The sequence below is a fragment of the Strigops habroptila genome, chromosome Z (genome assembly GCF_004027225.2).
Source record: "Strigops habroptila isolate Jane chromosome Z, bStrHab1.2.pri, whole genome shotgun sequence".
Classification (NCBI taxonomy): domain Eukaryota; kingdom Metazoa; phylum Chordata; class Aves; order Psittaciformes; family Psittacidae; genus Strigops; species Strigops habroptila.
In genome coordinates this window covers 3,454,718-3,475,264 of record NC_044302.2, presented here as the reverse complement: position 1 = coordinate 3,475,264, position 20,547 = coordinate 3,454,718, and the positions used below count along the sequence as shown (strand labels likewise).

At 50.0% G+C, this 20,547-nt stretch overlaps 1 protein-coding gene across 1 annotated transcript in view; it reads left to right on the top strand.

Annotated features, from left to right (window-relative positions):
* LOC115600882 (junctophilin-3) overlaps nucleotides 1-20,547 on the top strand; it is a 57,666-nt gene that overhangs the window by 30,451 nt on the left and 6,668 nt on the right. The window contains exons 3-4 of the mRNA XM_030470310.1: nucleotides 7,650-7,774; nucleotides 12,960-13,879. Coding sequence (XP_030326170.1) covers nucleotides 7,650-7,774; nucleotides 12,960-13,879 — 1,045 coding nt within the window. The remainder of the gene's footprint in view (nucleotides 1-7,649; nucleotides 7,775-12,959; nucleotides 13,880-20,547) is intronic.

The window sequence follows — 20,547 nt, the reverse complement described above, 5'->3', positions numbered from 1 at the left end:
CCAGCTCCACCTGGCTCAGCCCTTTGAAGTCGATGAAGTTTGATTTTCTTGTGCCAAAGCTGGCATTTTGTGTTTAGCAACAACAGGGATATAATAAACAAATCTGAGCACCCCCATGACCAATGTGGGATGATGGCAATAAGGCAAGCTGGGGAGGATCATGGCATTATGCTCCTGAGGCTGCTCTCATCCTTCTCCACCAGGAAGGACCCAGCTCAGGGTCCCAGGGAATGCACGGGGATGGGAGCAGCCAAGACAGCCACGATGCAGCTTGCTTTGTCTGTGCTTTGGGCTGTGTTTCTCCCAGGATTTTGGGGACGTGACATTTGATTGTGGCCCATCCTTGTCCCCCATGTCACCATGACTTTGTACTGTTACATGCAAAGTCATGATTCAGTTCCTCATCAAAACTCATTTTGCCTGCTTAAAGGCGAGGCACAAGACAGAAGGATGCAGCCTGGGATATTTTTTTTTTTTACCTTATTCAGATTAAACCCATGATATTTCAATGCAAAACAGCAAATGATGCCTTGGTGAATTTGCTCGACATTTGTAAGCTCAGAAAATATAAAGGTAGAGAAGAATCTGGCACAGGTGCCTGGAGCAACAAGCTAAATGGAAACTGGCTCCATCCCTGTTTCCATGAATTTTGGAGACCTCATGCCTGCCTCGTCCCGGCTGGGCCGTGGGCACCTGCTCTCCTCAAGGTTTCCCAACTGGCTTGGGAATCGTTTCCCATTAATTTTGCAGTGCAAAACCACAGGAAAACCCAGATTTGGGCTTTTGACCACAATAGTGTCTCTGTATTTTGCTTTCTTGGGCAATAGCAGACAAATGGATTGAGGTTTTTTAGGGTTTTTTCCAGAATTGGAAGGTTTGACTTTATTTTTTCTTTTTTAATTCAAACTTTTCTTCTGAAATGTGACTTTCAGAACAATATTCCAGAGCCTGCAATAACCATTCCCTCTGCCCTCCAGCCATTCCCAACCCTTCCCTCTCTCTGTCTCTTTAACGGGAGGTTTCCCACTCTTCCTCCCAGTCCTCGTTCCTCCCCACTGGCACACAGAGCGGTGTGGTCTATCCTCCTATCCCAAAATCTCCATCCAGAGCTGGGAAGCCTGGCTGCGAGTGCGGGGAAGCCAGGCTTTCTCTTTGCTATGCACAGCACCCTCTTTCTGTCTGGCTGCAAAGAGCCAGAGCAGACTTTTTTGGCTGCATTACGTCATGTCAGAGGTCACATTAGCTGCTTTTTTCCCTTGATTAAGAATTCTAGCGGGGGGGGGGGGGGTGGGATGTGTGGAGGGAAAAGCAGACAGAGGAAGCGAGCAAGGCAGATATGCCTGCAATAAGCAGGTAAATGGGAATTTATGCACAGATAGCTAATTGGTGTGTCTAATATTCCACCCCCTGAGTACCGGCACTGTATTACTGCCTTCACAAATCACTCAAGGCAAGCCTAGTGCAATAACAACCAAGCCAGGAGAGCTGTGAAAAGAGTCAAGCTGGTATTAGGAGTGGGTTTTATCAGGGCAATAAGTGCCAGATAGGGAAAATAACAAACAGGTTGTTAATTGCTGCCATCTCCCCACTCGCTGAGGGAAATGTCTAGACAGAAACCGGCCCTGGGTCGCGCCAAACCCAGCCCTTGCAGTCAGGTTATTGCGCCGGTCTTTTGCGGGCAGAAAGGTGCTGGGGTGCAGGATGCTGTGCCCAATGAAGGCTGCAGAGCCAAAGGCCATGCCGGGGGCAAAGGATGCAGGACGGGTGCTGCAGCTCTACCCTAAATCAGAGATGCTCCCGCAGAGGTAGAAGCCAGACAGTCTGCAGCAGCTATTATTAATAATTCAGTCCCAATTTGTCCCATCTAGGAGAGCATGAAGACCAGCCAAGCCTCCTTTCATTGCAGGCAGGGTTTGAGATACTGCCCTGAGCAGGCAGAGCCTCTGGTCCCTCCCTGGTGCTGGTTGCAGCTATTGATCCTATGCCAGCAGGGTTTGGAGCTGGAAACGCCTCTCCTTTGCTGCGGGATGTGGAGTGATCAGATAGCCTTGGGAGAGGGATGCATCAGGAGAGCTCCCGTTCTGCCTTCAGGTCTGGGGTTTGTTTACCAGTATTGATCACTTGGGGACTTTTGCTTCTTGTTTCTTGGTGCATCTCAGCTTGATGCAATTAGAGCTCGATCCTGCTCTCTGCTGCGTTCTGATCTGTGTGATCAGTGGGAGCATGAAATAACCCCTGCTGAGTCAACACAGTTGAGGGGCTCATGCTCATGGAAGCCTGGATTTTGCACATGGGGTGGTTCTACTGAAAAACTTCTGTTCCTCACCTCATCTGGCCATCCCAAAGTGCATCCCAACACTTCCCTGTGCGCCCCTGAGCAGCCACTGCTGCAAAACAAAGCAGGACTTGGAGGGAAGACCAAAGCACCAGGTCTTAAACGCCCTGCAAATGCTCTTTCTGAATTCTTCCTGAAGTATTTTCTTCCAGATGATAGGGTATGTTTTAATTGAGTTTTGCTGTTTGAAAAATACATGAACCTCTGTAATGGAGGCAGAAAACATTTCTCCTATAGGAAGATAAAGATGCATTTAAAAAATACAAAACAAAAAGCTGCCTGATTACATATTGACCTGAGAGACAAAGTGAATCGCATGGAGCCAGCCTGGCCCCTTAGGAAAACTTGAGGCTGTTCATTACGTCCCAGGATGAGCTCACTGGCTGGTTAACTCCATCCTCACCACTCATGAGTGCCTACAAGCCAGCAGTGCTTATCTGCTGAAGTGAAGCCTTCAATGGAGACAGCACATGGCTGGTTTGCAGGTTTGCCATGAAAATATGGACTGCAGGGTTTTCTCTTATATAGTAGGAAGAGTGTAAAAAGCTGCACGAAAGAAGGATTTAATAATAGTTTTGATAATTTTCTTTTGATCTCAGCTTTCTTCCTTCATTTCTAAGGTCTAGACTGTTAGATCAGCCTGTCCCTCCCTCCTGCCCCTCCATCTGAGCTAAGAAATGGAAAACAAATGGGAGAAGTCAGTGAATTCCTTTGTAGATACCAGGGGCTTGGGTTTTTTTGAGCTCCCTTGTGGGAGGGTTGATTTGTAGGTGTAGAGGCAATATAGAAAAGATTAAGACCTAATAGTCCTGCTGAAATCAGCACAGTACTGAGCAAAGGGTTTAGTGCTTGTTGTGATCTCCTGTGCGCTCCTGTTGAGGAGTTGGGACTATCTGGAGAGCTCAGGGGAGGTTTCCATCAGCTCTTGGCATGGGATGGAGGAGGGCTGGAGATCTCCATCCCTGCAGCAGGATCCTGACAGTAAAGCAGCACTTTCCCACTTCCCTGTCAAGCCTAAATCCCACCGAGGGGATCCCTCAGCTTAGCTTTGAGTTCTCAGTGGCATCATTGAGACAAGGAGCCTGCTTGCAAGAGAACATAAATCCCCCAGCAAGAGCTGCCATGTGAATTTTGGAAAAAAGACCTTCTTTTCCAGAAATCTTGCCCAAATGATGCTTTTTCACATTTAAACCACAAGTAATGTAGATTTCCTCGCAAGTTCAGGACATAGCTTCTTTTGGCCTCAAACATACTTTTGCTCAGAGTCTGATACTTACATTTTATTGAGAAAGAGCGTGTTTTCCATACAGGAATGCAAGAAAGAAAGGAATAAGGAAGGCAAGTACTTCATGTGCTTCCAGCTCACCCATCACTGCACTCCAACAAAGCTGGAGAGAGGAGATGGACTCAGAAACGTAACAGGTTTCCTGTGACACCAGGTACCATCCCTGCAGTTACAGGTGTCACATTTACAACTCCCAGACAGACCCATTTCTGTCCAGGAATGTTTCTGGCATTCCATAAACTTGCTCTAATTTCCAGCCTAATTGGTAAGCAGTTTGTCCCCCTTGTTCGCCTGCCAAAGCAGTCCATTAACCGTAACACCACTCAAGCCTTGCCTGGTTTTAATTTTGATTCCTGTTTTTCCTGAAACTATCAGGTGCCATGGATTTTGCTGCGAGTTCGCCCCTTTTTGGCTAAACTGGCCCCAAGCATTGGATTTGCAGCAGAAGCCCTTGCGCCAGCTCCTCATTCATGCAAAGCCAGGCCAGAGTCGCTGTTGGCATTCCTAAAAAGCCAAGTTCTTCCTTGCAAATCAGGTTATTCCAGCTTCTTGTAGATTAGCTGGAGCTGACAAAGTTGGCATTATGAGCCACTTGCAGGTATTATCCCTTCCCTTGTCAGTTCTGGACAAATCACAAGAGATCTGCAAGATTTCTTTAAATCTGGTTGTGCTTTTTCCCTGCCTCCTGCCAGCTCTTCTTGCCAGTTGGACCACTTGCCTGGTCATCCTCCCAGAAGTCAGCTTGGCAAAAAAATTCGTAAGTAAAATATTCCAAGCCAGATCCAACATGCACTCTGTGCCCCAACCAAAACCAGACCCTTGGGCCTTGAGATCTATAAACCACCCCTCGACATCACCGCTGTGGCTCTTCCCAGCCCCATCCTTCATAAGACACCCTCCCCCAGATCAGTTTGGATGGTGATGTGCACTAAAACATGATGTAGAGGTTGTAACTGTCCTTAAAAGGCCCTCTGCACTTGGGTGTGCTGATGCTCAGAGAGCTTCAGCCGTCTCCACACCCCAGGATGTGTCTCTCCTTGTCCCCTGCTCATCCAGCAGTGGCAGAAGGAACCCAGACTTCGAGATGTGCAACTTTTCATCACCTTTCAGCAGCTCAGATAAGAGGAGAGAGGCACTGTGCTCTTGCAAATAACACCATTTGTCCAGTGGGCTCATCACCGGATGGAGGACACCACAGGAGGTAACTAAGGAGAGATGCAAGAGGATCTGTTTAATTCCTCCCACCTCTGAGCATCCCCAGCCTCCACCTCCAGCTGTGGTGAATCCATAGGGAAAGATCCAGTCTTGTTTTGTGGTTTCCAGAATGGCGTTTCAGTCCAGCAAAGATTTATGGCAGGAGAAGAGTGACTAGATTGAGCCCCATCTATGTGTTGTGGGGGTTTCCACTTTACAATGAAATAAACTCAAGCAGTTAACTGGGGAATTAAGATTTAGCACAGGCTATGAGCAGCAGGCATGTATAGAGGAGACAGCTGTTAAATTTAGAATGTGACAAAGTCATGCGAGCACTAACTGGATTACTTGCATTTATTTGGGAATACTTGTGTCTTTTATTATGCAACGTATAGATCACCATAATTCTGCTTTTCACTCCGACGGCGCGTCTCCTTCAAGCATCTTAGAGAGCATTACAAACAATTAAGCCTGCTGTGACTCTGTGCAGTGCTCAGCGTTACATCCGCTTTGTGGGTATCGAGTATGTTTTAGATTGGAGATGGCTTAATTGATGTGATTGATTTTTGACTCTTTCTGCACCAAAGCCCCAGGTTGCTGCTCTTCCTGGGCTGGTCTTGGAGTCCACAGAGATGAACTGGTCCAGAAGTCTCTGGAGTGAGTTTTCCAGAGATGCAAATCCATTCATCCCCTAGGGATGGCGATTTTGACCCAGGGAATGTGATTTTGGCCCATTTTGCTGAAAGAAAGGGAAGGTGATGAATGCTGGAGATGGGAGCATGGCCTGGGTGGCGGCTACACGTATGCTTTTCCAGCATAACCTCCCACTCTGCAGACACCTTTGTGTGCCCCCAGGACCCTTGGAAGTGGCACAAGCTGCTTTTCAGTACTTCCAGCCTCCTTCCCTGCCAAGAAGTGACAGATAACTGCTCCAGTTGCACCTTTGGGGAGCAGTTTAGGGAGGAACCGTTTAATCTTGCCTGCTGAGTTTGGTCCAGACACTCTCAGACGTTATTAATCCTTTGTATCAGGCCAGCAGGGACCAGCAGCCCACTCTATAAATGTGCTGTATGGGAGAAACAGTCCCTTCCCTGAGCAGTTTTCAGTCCAAGGAGATGGCGGAGGGATAAATGGATGGGGGATCTTTGGGAGCCGACATCCAGACCACTGAGAAGCTCCTGCGGAAAATGCCAGCCAAGGTTTTAACAACCTTGGAGAGTCAACATCTTAATTTTAAGCCTCAGGTGGCACCTCCTTGACACCAGGGTGCTTCCTTCTGACCACATTTATGTCAAAACCAGGAGCAGTTCATGCTTCATCTCCCAGCATTTTGCTGTACTGAGCATCCCTGGTCCTCCTGGATCAGCTGAACTGAGATACCTGCTGTGGAATGGGGCTATAACATGATTGTCCACTCCTCCAGCCCTGAACGGGTGTTGAGCAGAGTGAGTGCTGGACCCAGGGTGGGTATAAAAAGCATTTAAACCCAGTTTTTGGTTGCATCTGTCATAGAGAACCTGCAGGACCTGCAACAGCATCACCACAGCCCTGCCGCCACTTTCAATAGCTGTGAGAATAGGTTGTCTCTGCTCCCTCAGCTGCTCCAAAGCAGGCAATTCATGTACATAAAGCCCTTATTAGTGCAAAGACAACTTGTCAGCACTTGAAAACAGTTGACAGGTAGGCTGTGAGCAGGGACCAGGCGTCTTGCCCAGGCTCAAAGAGGTGACAGCACACAGGCGCGCACACACTCGGCTCCGTATCCGCGGCTTGTGCTGCACGATGCAACAACAGGCACATTACTAGCCCTATTTTCCATTTATAGGAGCCTGTCAGAAATGGCACTCCTCTCCGAGCAGATGTCGAAAAATTAGAGGGAATTCAGAGAGTGGCAGAGAAAAAAAAAAGTGATTAAAGGAGATGGAGGGCCTGATTTTGGAGGGAAAAGAAATCAGTGAAGCTATTTATAACGCTGCCTGCACAAGGGTGGGTAGGAACAGGCGTTTATAAAATGCCTCGATAGCTCAGCTAAGCGGAAGGGGCAAACCAGCCTCCAAAGGATGTTTGCAGGAACACTGCAGGGGGGCCGGATAACAGCGTGTAGATCCTAAGTGATGGAACACCATCCAACATGAGTGTCTGGGGAATTGCCGGTAATGGGTGAGTGCAGGGGAGAGTCACACATCCAGATGAAAAACAATGTCCTGGTAACAGAATCACAGAATCACCGAAACACAGAATCAATAGGGTTGGAAAGGAACTCTGGAGATCGTCTAGTCCGACCTCTCTGCCAAGCTGTGTTAAGGGGTGGTAGAGGTGGTACTGGTGGCAAGACCCCGCTCCTACCTCTGCTCTTGGTGACAAACCCCACTTGTATTTGCATCCAGCATCTTACGCAAAACATGGTGGGGGCAGAAATCTTCGCTTTTTCATCCCAAACAATTTTTTTTGTTGTTTAAAAGCAACCAACAACAGCTTTAAATTCAAGTCTTCAGGCCCAGGGGCTCACATACAGAGATTTTCTGTCAGGATGCGATTCCACACAGAGGGATTGCATGGAGGGGAGCAGCCTGCTTTGGGGTGATGCACCCTCAGGGGAGCATCCTGCCCGTATTTCTAAACAACCTAGGTGATTTTCAGGCTGAGAAGCGGCTCATAAATATGTTGTTGTTGTAACATCACCAGTTACAATGAGCCCCAGCTACGGGTGGTGACTCGTCCATCACAGGGAGTCGGAGCAAAGGGGTTTCATGGGGGGAGTTTGTGTTTCTCTGTGCCTTGGTCTGCGCAGGGAAGCTGCCTAACGTGGTCCTTGTCTCTCTGGTTGCCTTGCAGGACCTCTCACTCCAGGGCCAAGGCGGAGGCGGCTGTGACAGCGGCACAGAAAGCTCAGGAGGAAGCGCGGATCGCCAGGATCACTGCCAAAGAGTTTTCGCCTTCCTTCCAGCACAGGGAGAACGGTCAGTGTGTGTCCCTGCGCCGGTCGGCCCCATGGACGTGGCTTTAGTCCCATGCCACTCTCTGCCCCGCTCAGCCCTACAGAGACCCAAAATCCCCAGAAATGACGCAGGGCACCCTCAGTCTGTGCCTGCAGCTCCCGGTCCTCACTGGGACTCTTTGGGGTGGGAAACTGCCCCAAGACACCAGTTTTCAGGAGTTTTAGCACAAGGCTTTCGATATCCAACACTTCCACCCTGTACAGAACGATTGTTACAGGGATCTCCTCTTTTCACACCAAAATACACTCATTATTTAATTCGTAGTCTTTGACGGTTGCACAGAAAAAACCCAACAAGAGCTCTGAAAGCAAAATGCAAAGACAAATGATCCCAGAGGCGACCACTGATTTTACCGCCATGGCTTTTATGGTTCGTGATTTCCCATGTATTAGTAGCTAATCCTTCACTTGAGCGTGCAAATCAGTTGCAAAGGTGTTGGGGAAATGTGTGTTTGAGGTTTGGCTGGTGGCTCTTCCTTCCCTCCATCATCTTTGATATTTCTTGCTGGTTTGGCCTAATTTTTCCTCATTGACAAGAAGCTCAGGCTCAGCAAAGGATCAGGGAGGAGGGAGCCAAAGCAAAGTCATGGTCAGATGGGGGCCTGCAGCCAGTGGGTACATGGGGTGGATTCACCCCAAAAAGGCTGTGCCTATCCAGGCGCAAGAGGGGCTGCTGCAAGTGGGAGTGGAAAGCTCCAAGTCCCTACAGCAATGATTAACATAGTAATTAATCTATGTGAATGGCTTTATTCAGAAGTTTTCCTGCACCGAATCCTCATTAGGAGGCGTCTATCATTATTTTCTCCCCCTTCCAGCTCTCTAACTGAAGATTACTCATTCGGTTTAATTGCTCAAGGGCCTGGTGCCGGTGACTCATGTTGGTGCCATTCCCCGAGGCCGGGGAAAAGGGCTCATTGCATCCTTTGGACCAGCCAGCCCATGCACAAGTCCTCACCTCACCGCAGAGGCTGCGGGGGGTGGCTGGGAGCATCCCACGGCTCAGCAGCGATGAGCCAGACAGGGGTTGAGGTCTGGCTCCAGCCAGGAACCTGCCTGGGCTGGGCGGTGGAGGTGGAAAACCCTCCTCCAGGATATGGGCAGATGCAGATGGGCATTTGGGGGGCTTGAGCATCCCCCTGGCAGAGGATGCAGAGCCCTACGCAGCTATCTGCTTGCTGGTAGAAGGCACAGCTCTGTTCAAACACCCCTTGGCATTTCTCCTCCTGCAGAGGTCCAATTTATATACGAAGATCTGAGCTTTTTCGCAGGGCTGGATGGTCCCAGGGGTTTCTTCAGCCCTGAAATATTCCTCATCTCCATTTCGTCTTGCCAAGAGACTTTTTGCTGGTTTTAAATCCCCTCTTGAAAAGATATTTTTAGGTAATATACATTTTTTACTAGCTTCTAGACGGGGACATGGTGCTTGACTTGTGCTGGGGCTTGTGTTTCTGGTGCTCACGTCTGGGTGGGTTGTGTGTGAGTGAAGAGAAGGGGGGAAGGAGTTTCCACTTAGAGCACATTAAAAAACAAACACACCATCCAAGATGAGTTGGGAAACCTGGGAGCATCCGAGACCAACTCAGGCAGATAATAGCTGCGAGCAGCCACGTCACCCCACAGACCCCGTAACCTCAGGCTGGGGGAGCTGCAGCAGGGACAGGGTAAGCTGCCACCACGCTGCATGGCCTTGCAGGGGCTGTATATGCCCACCTTGCACAGTGCTGCAGGTGCTACCTGCCACCCCTTTGCTCAGCATCCATGGGTGCTGGATGTGCCTCCCTTGCTCAGCATCATGGGTGATGGATGTGCCCACCTTACAAGGTTTTGTGGATGCTGTGTGCCACTCACTCTCACAGCATCACAGGGGGTTTGATGCCCACCTCACTGTCAGACCCGCAGGCATCCTGGTCCAGATCATTTAGATCATTTGGGGATTGGAACTAGATGATCTTAAGGTCCTTTCCAACCCAAACCATTTTATGATTCTATGATTCTGTGGTCCCTGCAGCACAGCCCTTATTTGAACAGACACAGACTCCAAACCTGCAGGCAGTGGCTCCAGCAACCCCACACATGCTGCAGCAGTGCTGCAAGGCTTTTACCTGTACAAAACAAAAATAACCTTGCTCAGTTCCCCGCATTCCCTGTGTCTTTCCATCTCTGTCTGTGACGGGGATCATCCACATCCCCATCACGCTCTCGGGGGTTGTGTCTCCCTGGTCCTGGCTTAGCTGGATGCCCCTGACCACAGCTGCCAGTGGGGTCAGCCCATGGGCTGGGTGATGTTGGTGAAGTGACTCCCCAGGGAGCTCAGCACTGCTCCCAAATCCCATACATGGGTCCTTAGGGGCATGTGTCTGGCTTTGAAGATTCTGTGGCCAGGCGCGGCTGCCTCAATCCTGCTGGAAATCCAGATTTGGTGCTCTGCATCCTCCTTCACGCTCTCACAACCGTTCTTCCAGGAACATCACGTGCTCCGTGACTAATTTTAGCTCAGAATAATTGTTGCACATCCTCGGGTGTCGAAAGCTGGCAAGACGGCACGGTGCATCTGCCGAATTCCTCCGCAAGGAAACGCCTGCATCCCTGAGGGGCTCCGGGGCTGGAGGGGCAGCCGTGCCACAGCATTGCCACCCAGGGCTGCAGAACTTGGGGAATTAACCCATGGAGAAGCAGATTTAGCTCAGTTCATCGCAGTTTGGGTGGGGAAGATTTAAGATGTGAGGGTTAATAACCAGGTGGTCCCTGGTGTGGGTCTCCAGGGTGAGGATGCCGGAGCATCATTGGGCTTTCCTGCCTCCATCATGGGACTTGGGGGACCAGGGGTAAGTGTGAAGGTGCAGGAGCAATGGGTGTTTTGTGGCTGGTTATGCTGGTTGGAGCTGGTTGGAGATCAGCTTTGGGTTCCTCAGAGCTGGTAGGAAACTTCCAAGTCCCTGCAACTCCAGCAAGAGCCCTGGAGACCTGAAATGGACAAGACCGGTCATAGAGTGGGGCACCCCAAGTCTTGGGTGAGCTTGTTTCGGTAACTGGCTTTACAGCTTTCTCATATGAAGCCATTTATCCCCTCCCTGCCTCAGTTTCCCATCTGCGATATGAGAGTGTGGCTGAAACAGGAACATCTGAACAACACCCTCTAAAACAAGCCTGTATTTTTGCCCCAAGACAGTTATTCTGTGTGAAGGCGGAGGGGGTGAACTCCACCTTGCTCCTTCTTGACAATTTCCCACTAGTACAAGGACTGCCTGAGGGCTCCAGATAAATCCCAGAAGGCACAGTCTCCCACAGATAAACATGAACACGGGGAACAAACTAAGAGTGGAATAGGAATATTGTCCCAAAACAGATTTTTCTGTTGCAAATAGTACCAAAAAAATTGACAGTCATTAGGAAATAATCTCCCATTGAGAAATTGCCTCAGTAGGACATTTCCAAGCAGCCTTGTTACTGTTTACCTCCTCTGCAAACACTTCCATGGGGGCATCCGTCCCAACGCTCCCAGCATTCCCCATATCTATCCAGACCATGGCGTGGTGGGACACAGTGACAGCTGAGGGCAAAGGCACATACCAGCAGCAGCAGTACCCCAAGAAGATGCGATAGAGAAAATTACTTATGAGAACTGTGGAGAGCTTCTGAGCGTTTACTTTTAAACCATGGTAATAAATTGAGTTCTTCCTTTTTGAGATTCATTTCTTGCCCAGCCATAGCAATTGCAATTAGATGCATTTCGGGGGCATTAGGCAGTTAATGTATTCATCAAATTGTTCACGTAATTTAGCATGGCTTTAGCTGGAACAGCTATGCCCTGAGAGGGTAAAAGGAGAATTAATGCTATTAGTTTGTACCCCTTGAAATACTTCTGTATAAGCAACATGTTTAATGCAGCTGCTCACCTCCTGCAGAAAACACTCTCCAAGTCCGTATCTCCAGGGAGACACTGTCTGAGGGATGCTCTTGGGCTCAAAAAGGATGAAGTGCATTCTGTACCAATGATGGTATATGTTGAACTCACGTAGCCCTCAATGTGCTACCTTGCTCCTGCCTGAACATGTGAGGCACAGACATCCATGTGCTTTCCATCGCTTCCAGCAAGGAGGGCTGTGTGGGGAAATGTCCATGCCCTCCTCGTGTCCGGCGTAGGAAAGCCGTTTGATATCTGGTTTGTGGGGGATTTTATGTGAGGATTTATTTGAATGGGAGGCTTGCACATCTGCCCAGATGAGACCATATCCCTAAGTAAACTTTGAGGTGAGATTCTCTGTACTTTCCAGCCACAAAGCCAATGTGCTTCCCATCCAGAGAGAGGTGTGAAGGCTGTGGGCAGTGAGCTGGGCACGGGGTGATCCCAGCAGCACCCAGCACACACATGAACGCAGGACAAAGGGTGAGAACATGGATTCATCTCACATTTCCTCTCTCATGCTTACATGGGAACTGATGGAAAAAGGTGGTCTCCAAAAATTGTCTTAACACTCATAGTAGGGTTGGAGTGACTGCATGCACAGCATGGGAATGGTGCTGTGGAGCACTGTAGGCTCTTTCAAGCAGGGCTGCAAGCTACTCACCCCTGAGACCTGCCACGGAAAGCAGGGTTACAGGCAGAGCACAGGCAGGGCACAGGGCTCCCAGCAGCTCTGCTTTATAAGCAGCATCCCCACATTGCTGGGGCTGTGGTCCTCCACATGCATCCTCGAGCAAGCAGGGTGCCCACCAGCAGCAGGGGTAGTGAGAACTGTGGAGGCTAAAGGAGCTAAAGGTGTTTTCTAAAAGGCTTGGTAGCCCTTGGGTTAACAGCAGTGGAGAATCACAACTGTTAGTGCAGAATGCCTCTGTCTTGACAATGCCGGCAGCTGATGCCAAACTATTATTTCCCATGCTGCAGAGCACCGTGCTGCTCTGCGGATGCTGGGGTGATAGCAGGTTTGGCGTAAAACCAACAATGCCTTTTCTCTCAGGCTAGTAGCAGAAGCTGTTTATTGTGCTACGCTGCTGCTATCCTGATCTTGCCTTTCAGTTCCCCCGCCGTCCAACACTCTCAGCCTTATTCTTTGCCATGAAAAACCTGGTGGGTGCCCACAGAATAGAAATAATCCTGTTGCATTTCTCTCCCCCTCTCTCTTCCCTCTCAACGACTACACAAAAAGGGCTCGAATGCCAGAGACCGAAGCGCCAGAACTCGAGCGATGACATTGAGGTCCTCTCCACCGGGACGCCTCTCCAACAAGAGAGCCCCGAGTTGTACCGCAAAGGGACCACCCCATCCGACCTGACTCCGGATGACAGCCCGCTGCAGAGCTTCCCTGCCAGTCCCTCCTCCACGCCACCCCTGGGTCCTTCCTGCAGGAACAAGAGCGCTCACTTCTCCAGGCAGGTCTCGGTGGATGAAGAGAGGGGTGGGGAGATCCAGATGTTGCTGGAGGGACGTGGCGGGGATTACTTGCGACCCAACAGCTGGAGCGAAGAGAAGGTTGGTGGGACTCGCGGTGTGAGAAGCGGGACACTGCGCAGCGGACAGATGGGGTCAGCCTCCGTCCCTGAAGACTACAGAGGTCGGAGTGGAGGACACAAACATTCGGCCTCCAACCACAAGCAAAGAGAGAGGTGGACAGATTCCCCAGCCACAGTTTCATGGACTTCCCACCACAGGTCCCACAACCACAGCTCAGGGAGCTCCAAACTGCTTGAGCTAGAAGAGGAGAAGATGAGTAATTACGAGATGGAGATGAAGCCCCTCATGAGGATGGATTCTTATATGCAAGAGATTCACACCCAAAAAAGACACTATAGCAAAGGAGGACCCTGCAGGAGCATGGCTGATGACCACCGTGGGGAAGACCGGAGCTACGGGGTTCAGAGACTTAGGTCTAAGTCCCAGAACAAAGAGAATTTCAGGCCAGCTTCCTCTGCCGAGCCCACGGTGCAGAAACTGGAAAACCTGAGATTCGGGGACAAAGCTGAACCTCGGCTACTAAGGTGGGACTTAACCTTCTCCCCTCCACAGAAATCTTTACCTGTTGCACTAGAATCTGAAGAAGACAATGGGGATGCGCTCAAATCCAGTACGGTAAGTAGGCGAAACTGTGTGTTAACATCTGGCTGAGAAGCTCGGTGCAGAGCTGTTGTGGTAATGCGGTGGTGCAGAAAGGGAGGTTCTCTGCCAGCAGAGCAGACCCCGCAGTTATCATGGGTTTGTGCCTTGAATCCCTGCTCATCCCTTCTCTATCCTGCACAATAGCATGTGCTGGGAGGGTTTATCTGCAGAATGGCCTGGTGGGAGCAGCAGGTTTTTCACTGGAGGATGTGAACAGCAAGTTTGAGTTTGTTTTGTGACCCAACCCCGGGGCCAGCAATAACAACACATGATTGCTGGGATTTTGAGCATTCACCTGGTGGAAAAGCTGCAGGAGCAGGCAAGGTGTTGGCGATGCTTCTTTGTGGTTCAGTTATCACCTGGCCCAAGAATGTGCTTAAATCCTGGTGGCTGGGCACTGTGTGAACCTATAGTGGCTCTCGGTCACTATGCTGCTACATGGTGGCACTGCATGGTAAAGCGGTGGCCTTGACACTGCATTGTACTGGAGGCCTGACCCAGGTGAAGAAGGGAACCATGGTCATGGAGCAGAGGACATTGCAAAGTGGTTGTATTCCTGAGCTGATCGCTGCTTGGGTTTCCTGTACTGATCTGCATGATGCAATACAGCTCAGGGGTTTTCGGTGTGTGTATGTGAGCCAGGAGCAGGAACCAGGGGGATGCAATGTGAAAGGATCTTGGCAAACTGCAGACAAGAGGATGCAATTTGGGAAGGACACCAAGACATGGAAAGCAATGTGCAAGTACAGCAAGGGTAGTGGGCTATTAGAGCTCTGCAGATCAGGGTGATAGAGGAGATTACAGCCAAACACCAGTCTATACTATTGATTATATCTATATCTATATCTATATCTATATCTATACGAGGATGATAAGAGGGCTGGAGCACCTCCCGTATGAAGACAGGCTGAGAAAGTTGGGGCTGTTCAGCCTGGAGAAGAGAAGGCTGCGTGGAGACCTCAGAGCAGCTTCCAGTGTCTGAAGGGGGCCTATAAGGATGCTGGGGAGGGACTCTTCCTTAGGGACTGTAGTAGTAGGACAAGGGGTAATGGCTTCAAACTTAAACAGGGGAAGTCGAGATTAGATTAGATATAAGGAAGAAGTTCTTTACAGTGAGGGTGGTGAAGCACTGGAATGGGTTGCCCAAGGAAGTTGTGAATGCTCCATCCCTGGCAGTGTTCAATGCCAGGTTGGACAGAGCCTTGGGTGACATGGTTTAGTGCGAGGTGTCCCTGCCCATGGCAGGGGGGTTGGAACTAGATGGTCTTAAGGTCCTTTCCAACCCTAACTATTCTATGATTCTATGATCTATATCTATATATGTAGCTATATTATCTACATCTATATCTACATCTATACTATCTATATGCCATACTATCACTCTACTGTGAAGAACACAAGCATGCTTTCTAAGAAGGGGCACAGCTTGTGGGACTCCGAGGACAACCCTTGTGAGAAATCCAGTCCCGGGCTTCTCATTTTGGGGTAAACAAGGACACAGTGGGCATTACCAACCGGCTGCTGGAGGTGTTCAATCTAGGGAAGAGAAGACAGAGCAATCATCAAACACATAAAGCAGCTGCTGCAAAGTGGAAGGGAACAAACCATTCTCAGTGAACAGAATTGGTGGGCTTACATTCAAGCATTAGAGGCAGTGGTTACCCATTAGCCATTACCAATGAGCTGGCTATAAATTGCCAGGGGAGGCTGTAGAGGCAGGGAGGGAGGAGGTGGTCTAAGACCCATTGGACATCTGCAGCTCGAATATAACTTGGTCAGAGCTGAACCTGCCTTGGGAGAAGGCTGAGCTGTGTGATTTTCAGATCCTTTCCAGCCCTGGTTTTTGACGATTCCTAGACTTACATTGAGAGCGCTTGTTCTCCCCATTGGTTTGACATTGCTAAAGGAGGTGATGGGGATTCTGAGGGGAGCGATGGGGAAGCTGCCACCATGCCAAACTGCCCCTTGTTGAGTCAGTGCCCAACACAGGAGGGATCCTGTGCTGTTGGATGTCCCACAGCCAAGGCCATACCTACACAGGCAAAAGGGAAAATCTGTAACTCTCAGATGATGACATGTCAGGCTCTGGCAGAAGGCAGGAGCTAAATCTCCTTGTCAGGGCAGCAGAAGATGATGCTCGGTTGTTTGGGAGACAGGGATCATGAAACTGAAATTACATTTATCAGTTACACTGAAATTCTGGGGTAGGAAGCATCATGGTCTGTAATGTATCATCACCGTTGCCATCCCTACAGCACCCCTGCTCCTCCAGATGCTGGCAGAGCAAAGGTGTCAGCACCTGCAGCTGAGGGATGAGAATGAATGGGCAGGAGACAGGAGGGAGCAGGGACATCTGCCGCCATGAGCAACTGGGATGCAGGAAGGACTAAACTACAGACCTGCTGTGGTTTCCCTGCTGTGGTTGTGGATAAATCACCCCCACACACAGCCCTGTAGCTTTCCGGGTTCCTATTCATCCTGCAGGCTTCGGCGCAGGCTCGAAAGCACCCACACAGCATTAGGCAAGAGCTGAACACAGTGTGTTTGTTGGTGGACTGCACTGTAGGACACATCTTGCCAGTCCATTAAAAAACAGAGCTCCAAGTGAAGCCAGCCCTGAGCGCACACCACGGAGCAAATCAGCGGGTGCTGAGGCCAGACCAGGCTGTCCTTCCCTGCTACAGCAGATGCCTGTGAAGCACTAGGGAAATGACAGGCAGCATTAGGAACCTGACAGGCTTCCAGAGGGGAAAAGCAGCAGCAGTAATTGCACAGACATCAAACCTGTTGAAGCCTGTGGGACTCGCAGGTGGTCCAGCACCTCTGATAATGCGACCTTGTGCGGCAGCAGGGAGCTGGGAGAGACACAGGTCCCAAAGGAGGGATGAAACCACCATTTCTCCTTGCTGAGATCCACACATTCACTGGGAAGATCACTGGCACAAGCAGTTCTGGTGTCTCTCCCCACCCAGGAGGCAGGCAGACCCCAGCCTGCACGTACATAAACCTCCCACCCGATGAGGAGGGCTTGAGCTGGAGGTAAATAGCCCCTAATGCAACGTAACATTAATGGCTCTTCCGAGTGAATCCCGGGCACTAACGAAGGGGCACAGCCTGCATGGAAAGGCACACAGAAAAGCCATTAGGATGCACATCATACTTTTAAAGTGCTGTAGCTGTGAAGCAGCATGTTCAGTTTTCTCACATTCATAACCGAGGGTGGAACAGATGGCGAAGGTTTGGGAGGAAGCTAATGTAATACAGAGGAAGAGATAATATGTGGATTTAAATAACCTACAATGCCAGCAACAATTTGTTCTAGCAAGAATTGCACTGTGCTAGCAGGGTTTTGTTCCAGTGGCCTGGCAGAGAGGGGTGGTTGGACGGGACCAGGGGAAGGAGGTGCAGGAGAGGAATGGGAGGTGCAGTGATTTGTGTTCCAACCTCCTGGCTAACACTGTGACCCTGCCTGCACCCACCAGCAAGGACCTCAAAGCATTTCAAACTTCAATGAGTGTGAGTTCCTGAGGAAGAGGAGGGGAAGGCTAAAGGGAGGGATTTACCCCACAGTCCTCACATCCACATCCCTTGGTGCACCCTCAGTGACACGGGGCACTCAGATGTTTAGTCCTGCAACAAAACCACTGCATCCTCGTGCTCCAGGTCTTTTCACACAGAACTAAGGCTCCCCAGCTTCCCCAAATCCCTATTTCTCGTGCTATCCTGAAACACCCCTCCTCTTTGGACTGCCAGCAGCTCGCCTCCAGTGCACAGCTCCTGGGTAGGGCTGGCTGTGTGCACGTGTGTGTGTGCACATGTGTGTGCCCACGCCGCTTCAGCTTGCATGACAGCCTGCTTCCCTGTGATCCACAGCACTGCCATCTGCGAAGCTGCTCCCTGAAAAGGGCATTTCTCATCTCCCAGACAGCTGTGCTGCTTCAGAAAGGTGCTGCCAACGAACGGGAAGGATGCTCTTAGCTGAGTAGGGCTATTTTTGCCCTACCTGGAGTATCCCTACGCAGAGCTGAGGTCACCCTCGCATCTTAAGCTTGGTTTAAAAATAATCTGCCAAAAACCAGCTCTACACACGCCACCAGTGAGGCCGGTGGGCTGGCTCTGTGTTGGAGTGCCAGCTCCAGCTCTGAGAGCAAGCACACCTCTGGCAGGGCTCGTGGGAGCGGGCTGGGGATGCTGGTCTTGCAGAAATACAGTCTTGAAATTGTCACTGGTCTTGATTTCTACCTTAGATACAAGGCTGGATGGGATGCGGGGTCCCTTGGAGTCCAGCCTCTTGCAATGTGTGCCCCAGTGGGGATGCACACACTGCATCCTCTGTAGAGGATGCAGACATCTCTAGAGGAGTCAGATGTTGCTCTAGGTTGCTATATGAGCTATGATGCGACCTCTTGGTTGCTATATGAGCTATGGGAACTTTGTTCTTCTGAGCCATTTTTCACCAGTCCCTTAAAAAGATGCTCCCAGAACCCCTCTTCATTGGGGCTGCACATCAGTAACTGAAGATTGCTCTTATAAAGGTCATTTTGTGAGCCCAGCGCTCAATAACATTGATGAAATTCCGCACTGCTTGGTGTTCACTGTCAGGGGACTTTGGGGTTTCAGGGTCATCAAGCTCGCACTACAGTCATACAAGCCCTTTAAAATTACATTTAAAGCCACCTGATCTTTCTGTGCCTCTGTGTGCACTGACCTCTGCATGCACAGAACAAACTCACATCAATTGTCACCATTCAGGCAGATGAAAATGGAAGCCAACACACAAGGACCGGTGTCAGTGTTGCCAGATTAAGGGACTTGTAGGAACATCACCGTCCTTTCTGGCCTTAAAGGCCCACGAGGTGCAAAGCTCAAGCCTGTGCCTGCATGCTTCACAGGTTCCTAGAGCCTTTGAGAAGATCTTTTTAGGTTGGGAAAGGAAAAGAGGAATTGTTGAGGCACTGGAAAAGGAAAGAGGCTTTCTAAAATGCCAGCAACCCTTTTACCCATAAAACACATCACATTTTTAGGGTTGGGGGGAAAAAAAAGGATACATATCCTTTCCTGTAGGTGCCAAACATCTGCAGCTTCTAAGAGGGAAAAGAAGTGTTTTAGGCACAGAGGTCCTCAGCGTGCCTGCAAGAAGGGTTAGTGTTCAGGCATTCAGACACGAATGGAGCCTGATTCATCTTCTGTCCTCATTTAGCAGGAGCAATCACGGACATTTAGATGAAGACTTCTAGGGACACGTTGTGGCCTCGCTAAAGGCATCCTGGAGATGTGAGTAGGCTCGAGACTTGGCCCTTTAAAATCTCCCTGTCTCATCTCCTTGAGAAAGCCTGATGGCAGGGCAGTAGCCAAAAAAACTGAACTGCGGCCACCCCTGGCATTTGCTTCCATTGTCACAGGCTGTTGGATAAGATCTCCGTGTTCTCGGGCTGTTTGCTAACGGTACTGCCGCTTACCGCAAACAAACCAGGGCAAACAGTTCCAGCAAATGGATTTTGCAAGCATTTGCTGGGTTAGGGATGTCAGAGAGACCCCCTTGTCAGCTCCAGGTACCCGCCGGGGAGGCAGGGAGGGATTCCAGCAGCTGCAGCATCTTCCCTGCTCGGTCGCTGCGTGAGGGGCGTATTCTCCATCAAGATATTCCAAGCAGGTTTCGCTGTCGCTGGGGAAAGTGAGGAGGAAGCAGCCAATCTGCATCCAGCACAGGCTCTGCTGGAGCGCGCTGTGCAGCCGGAGCCGGGCCAAGGGAGGGTACCCAGGCAGGGGGACTAAATCCAGGCTTCAATGGAGCAAGGTGGGAGGGATGGAGCATGGCACTTACCCCATCCCTGCTGATGCAGGTGATGGATGCTTCCTTTTCCAGCAGCTGTGGGGTTATTCTTGAAGGGATTGATCTCCATGTGGAGTGTTTTCTTTAGAAAAGTTAGGCACCTTTATCCCTAAAGGGTGAAAAATGAGATTAAAAAAACAGCTAGCTGTTCCCTCTGTCCTGAATGGGCACCCACTGAATTGTGCATCTTCACCTGCATCTCGGACCAGGCTTGATGCTGTGAACAGAGATGTTCCATCTATCTGCCTTTGGACCAGTCTGCTGAGAAGGCAGCCTGAGGACTTTTTTGGTGTCGGCTTCCTTGGGACTAAACTCTGTGCCTTATCTCAGTCTTCCTCTTCAGGTTTTTCCACTTATACTTTCCCCCTATTGGGAGGGAGCCTTCCCCAGGTCTCCTAACATAGGCGTGACTGGCTTTTGCTCATTTCTCTTATCTCAAACAGGTTCAAACCCCAATCCCAAACGGCCATGGCACATACACGTGTCCATACAAGTATAAGTTGTAATTACCTGGGAATACAGGTAATCCTCCTTATTCCTGGTAATAAGAAGGAAGATGGTCCTGCAGATACCCATTTACCATCATACATCTCTAGGGATGAGCCAGGTCCAAGCATCGCCGCAGGGGCCGTGGCATGCACAGGAGGAGCTGTCACATGCACAAAGCAAATGGTTTGGGGATTGGCTCTTTTTAAAACATATAATAATCAGAAACTGTTCTTCCTCTAATCCCTTTCATGTACAGACATTGCAGGCATTACCAGCAACAACACAAGGTAAACAATGTTCAGAGAGAAGTGCAATGTTT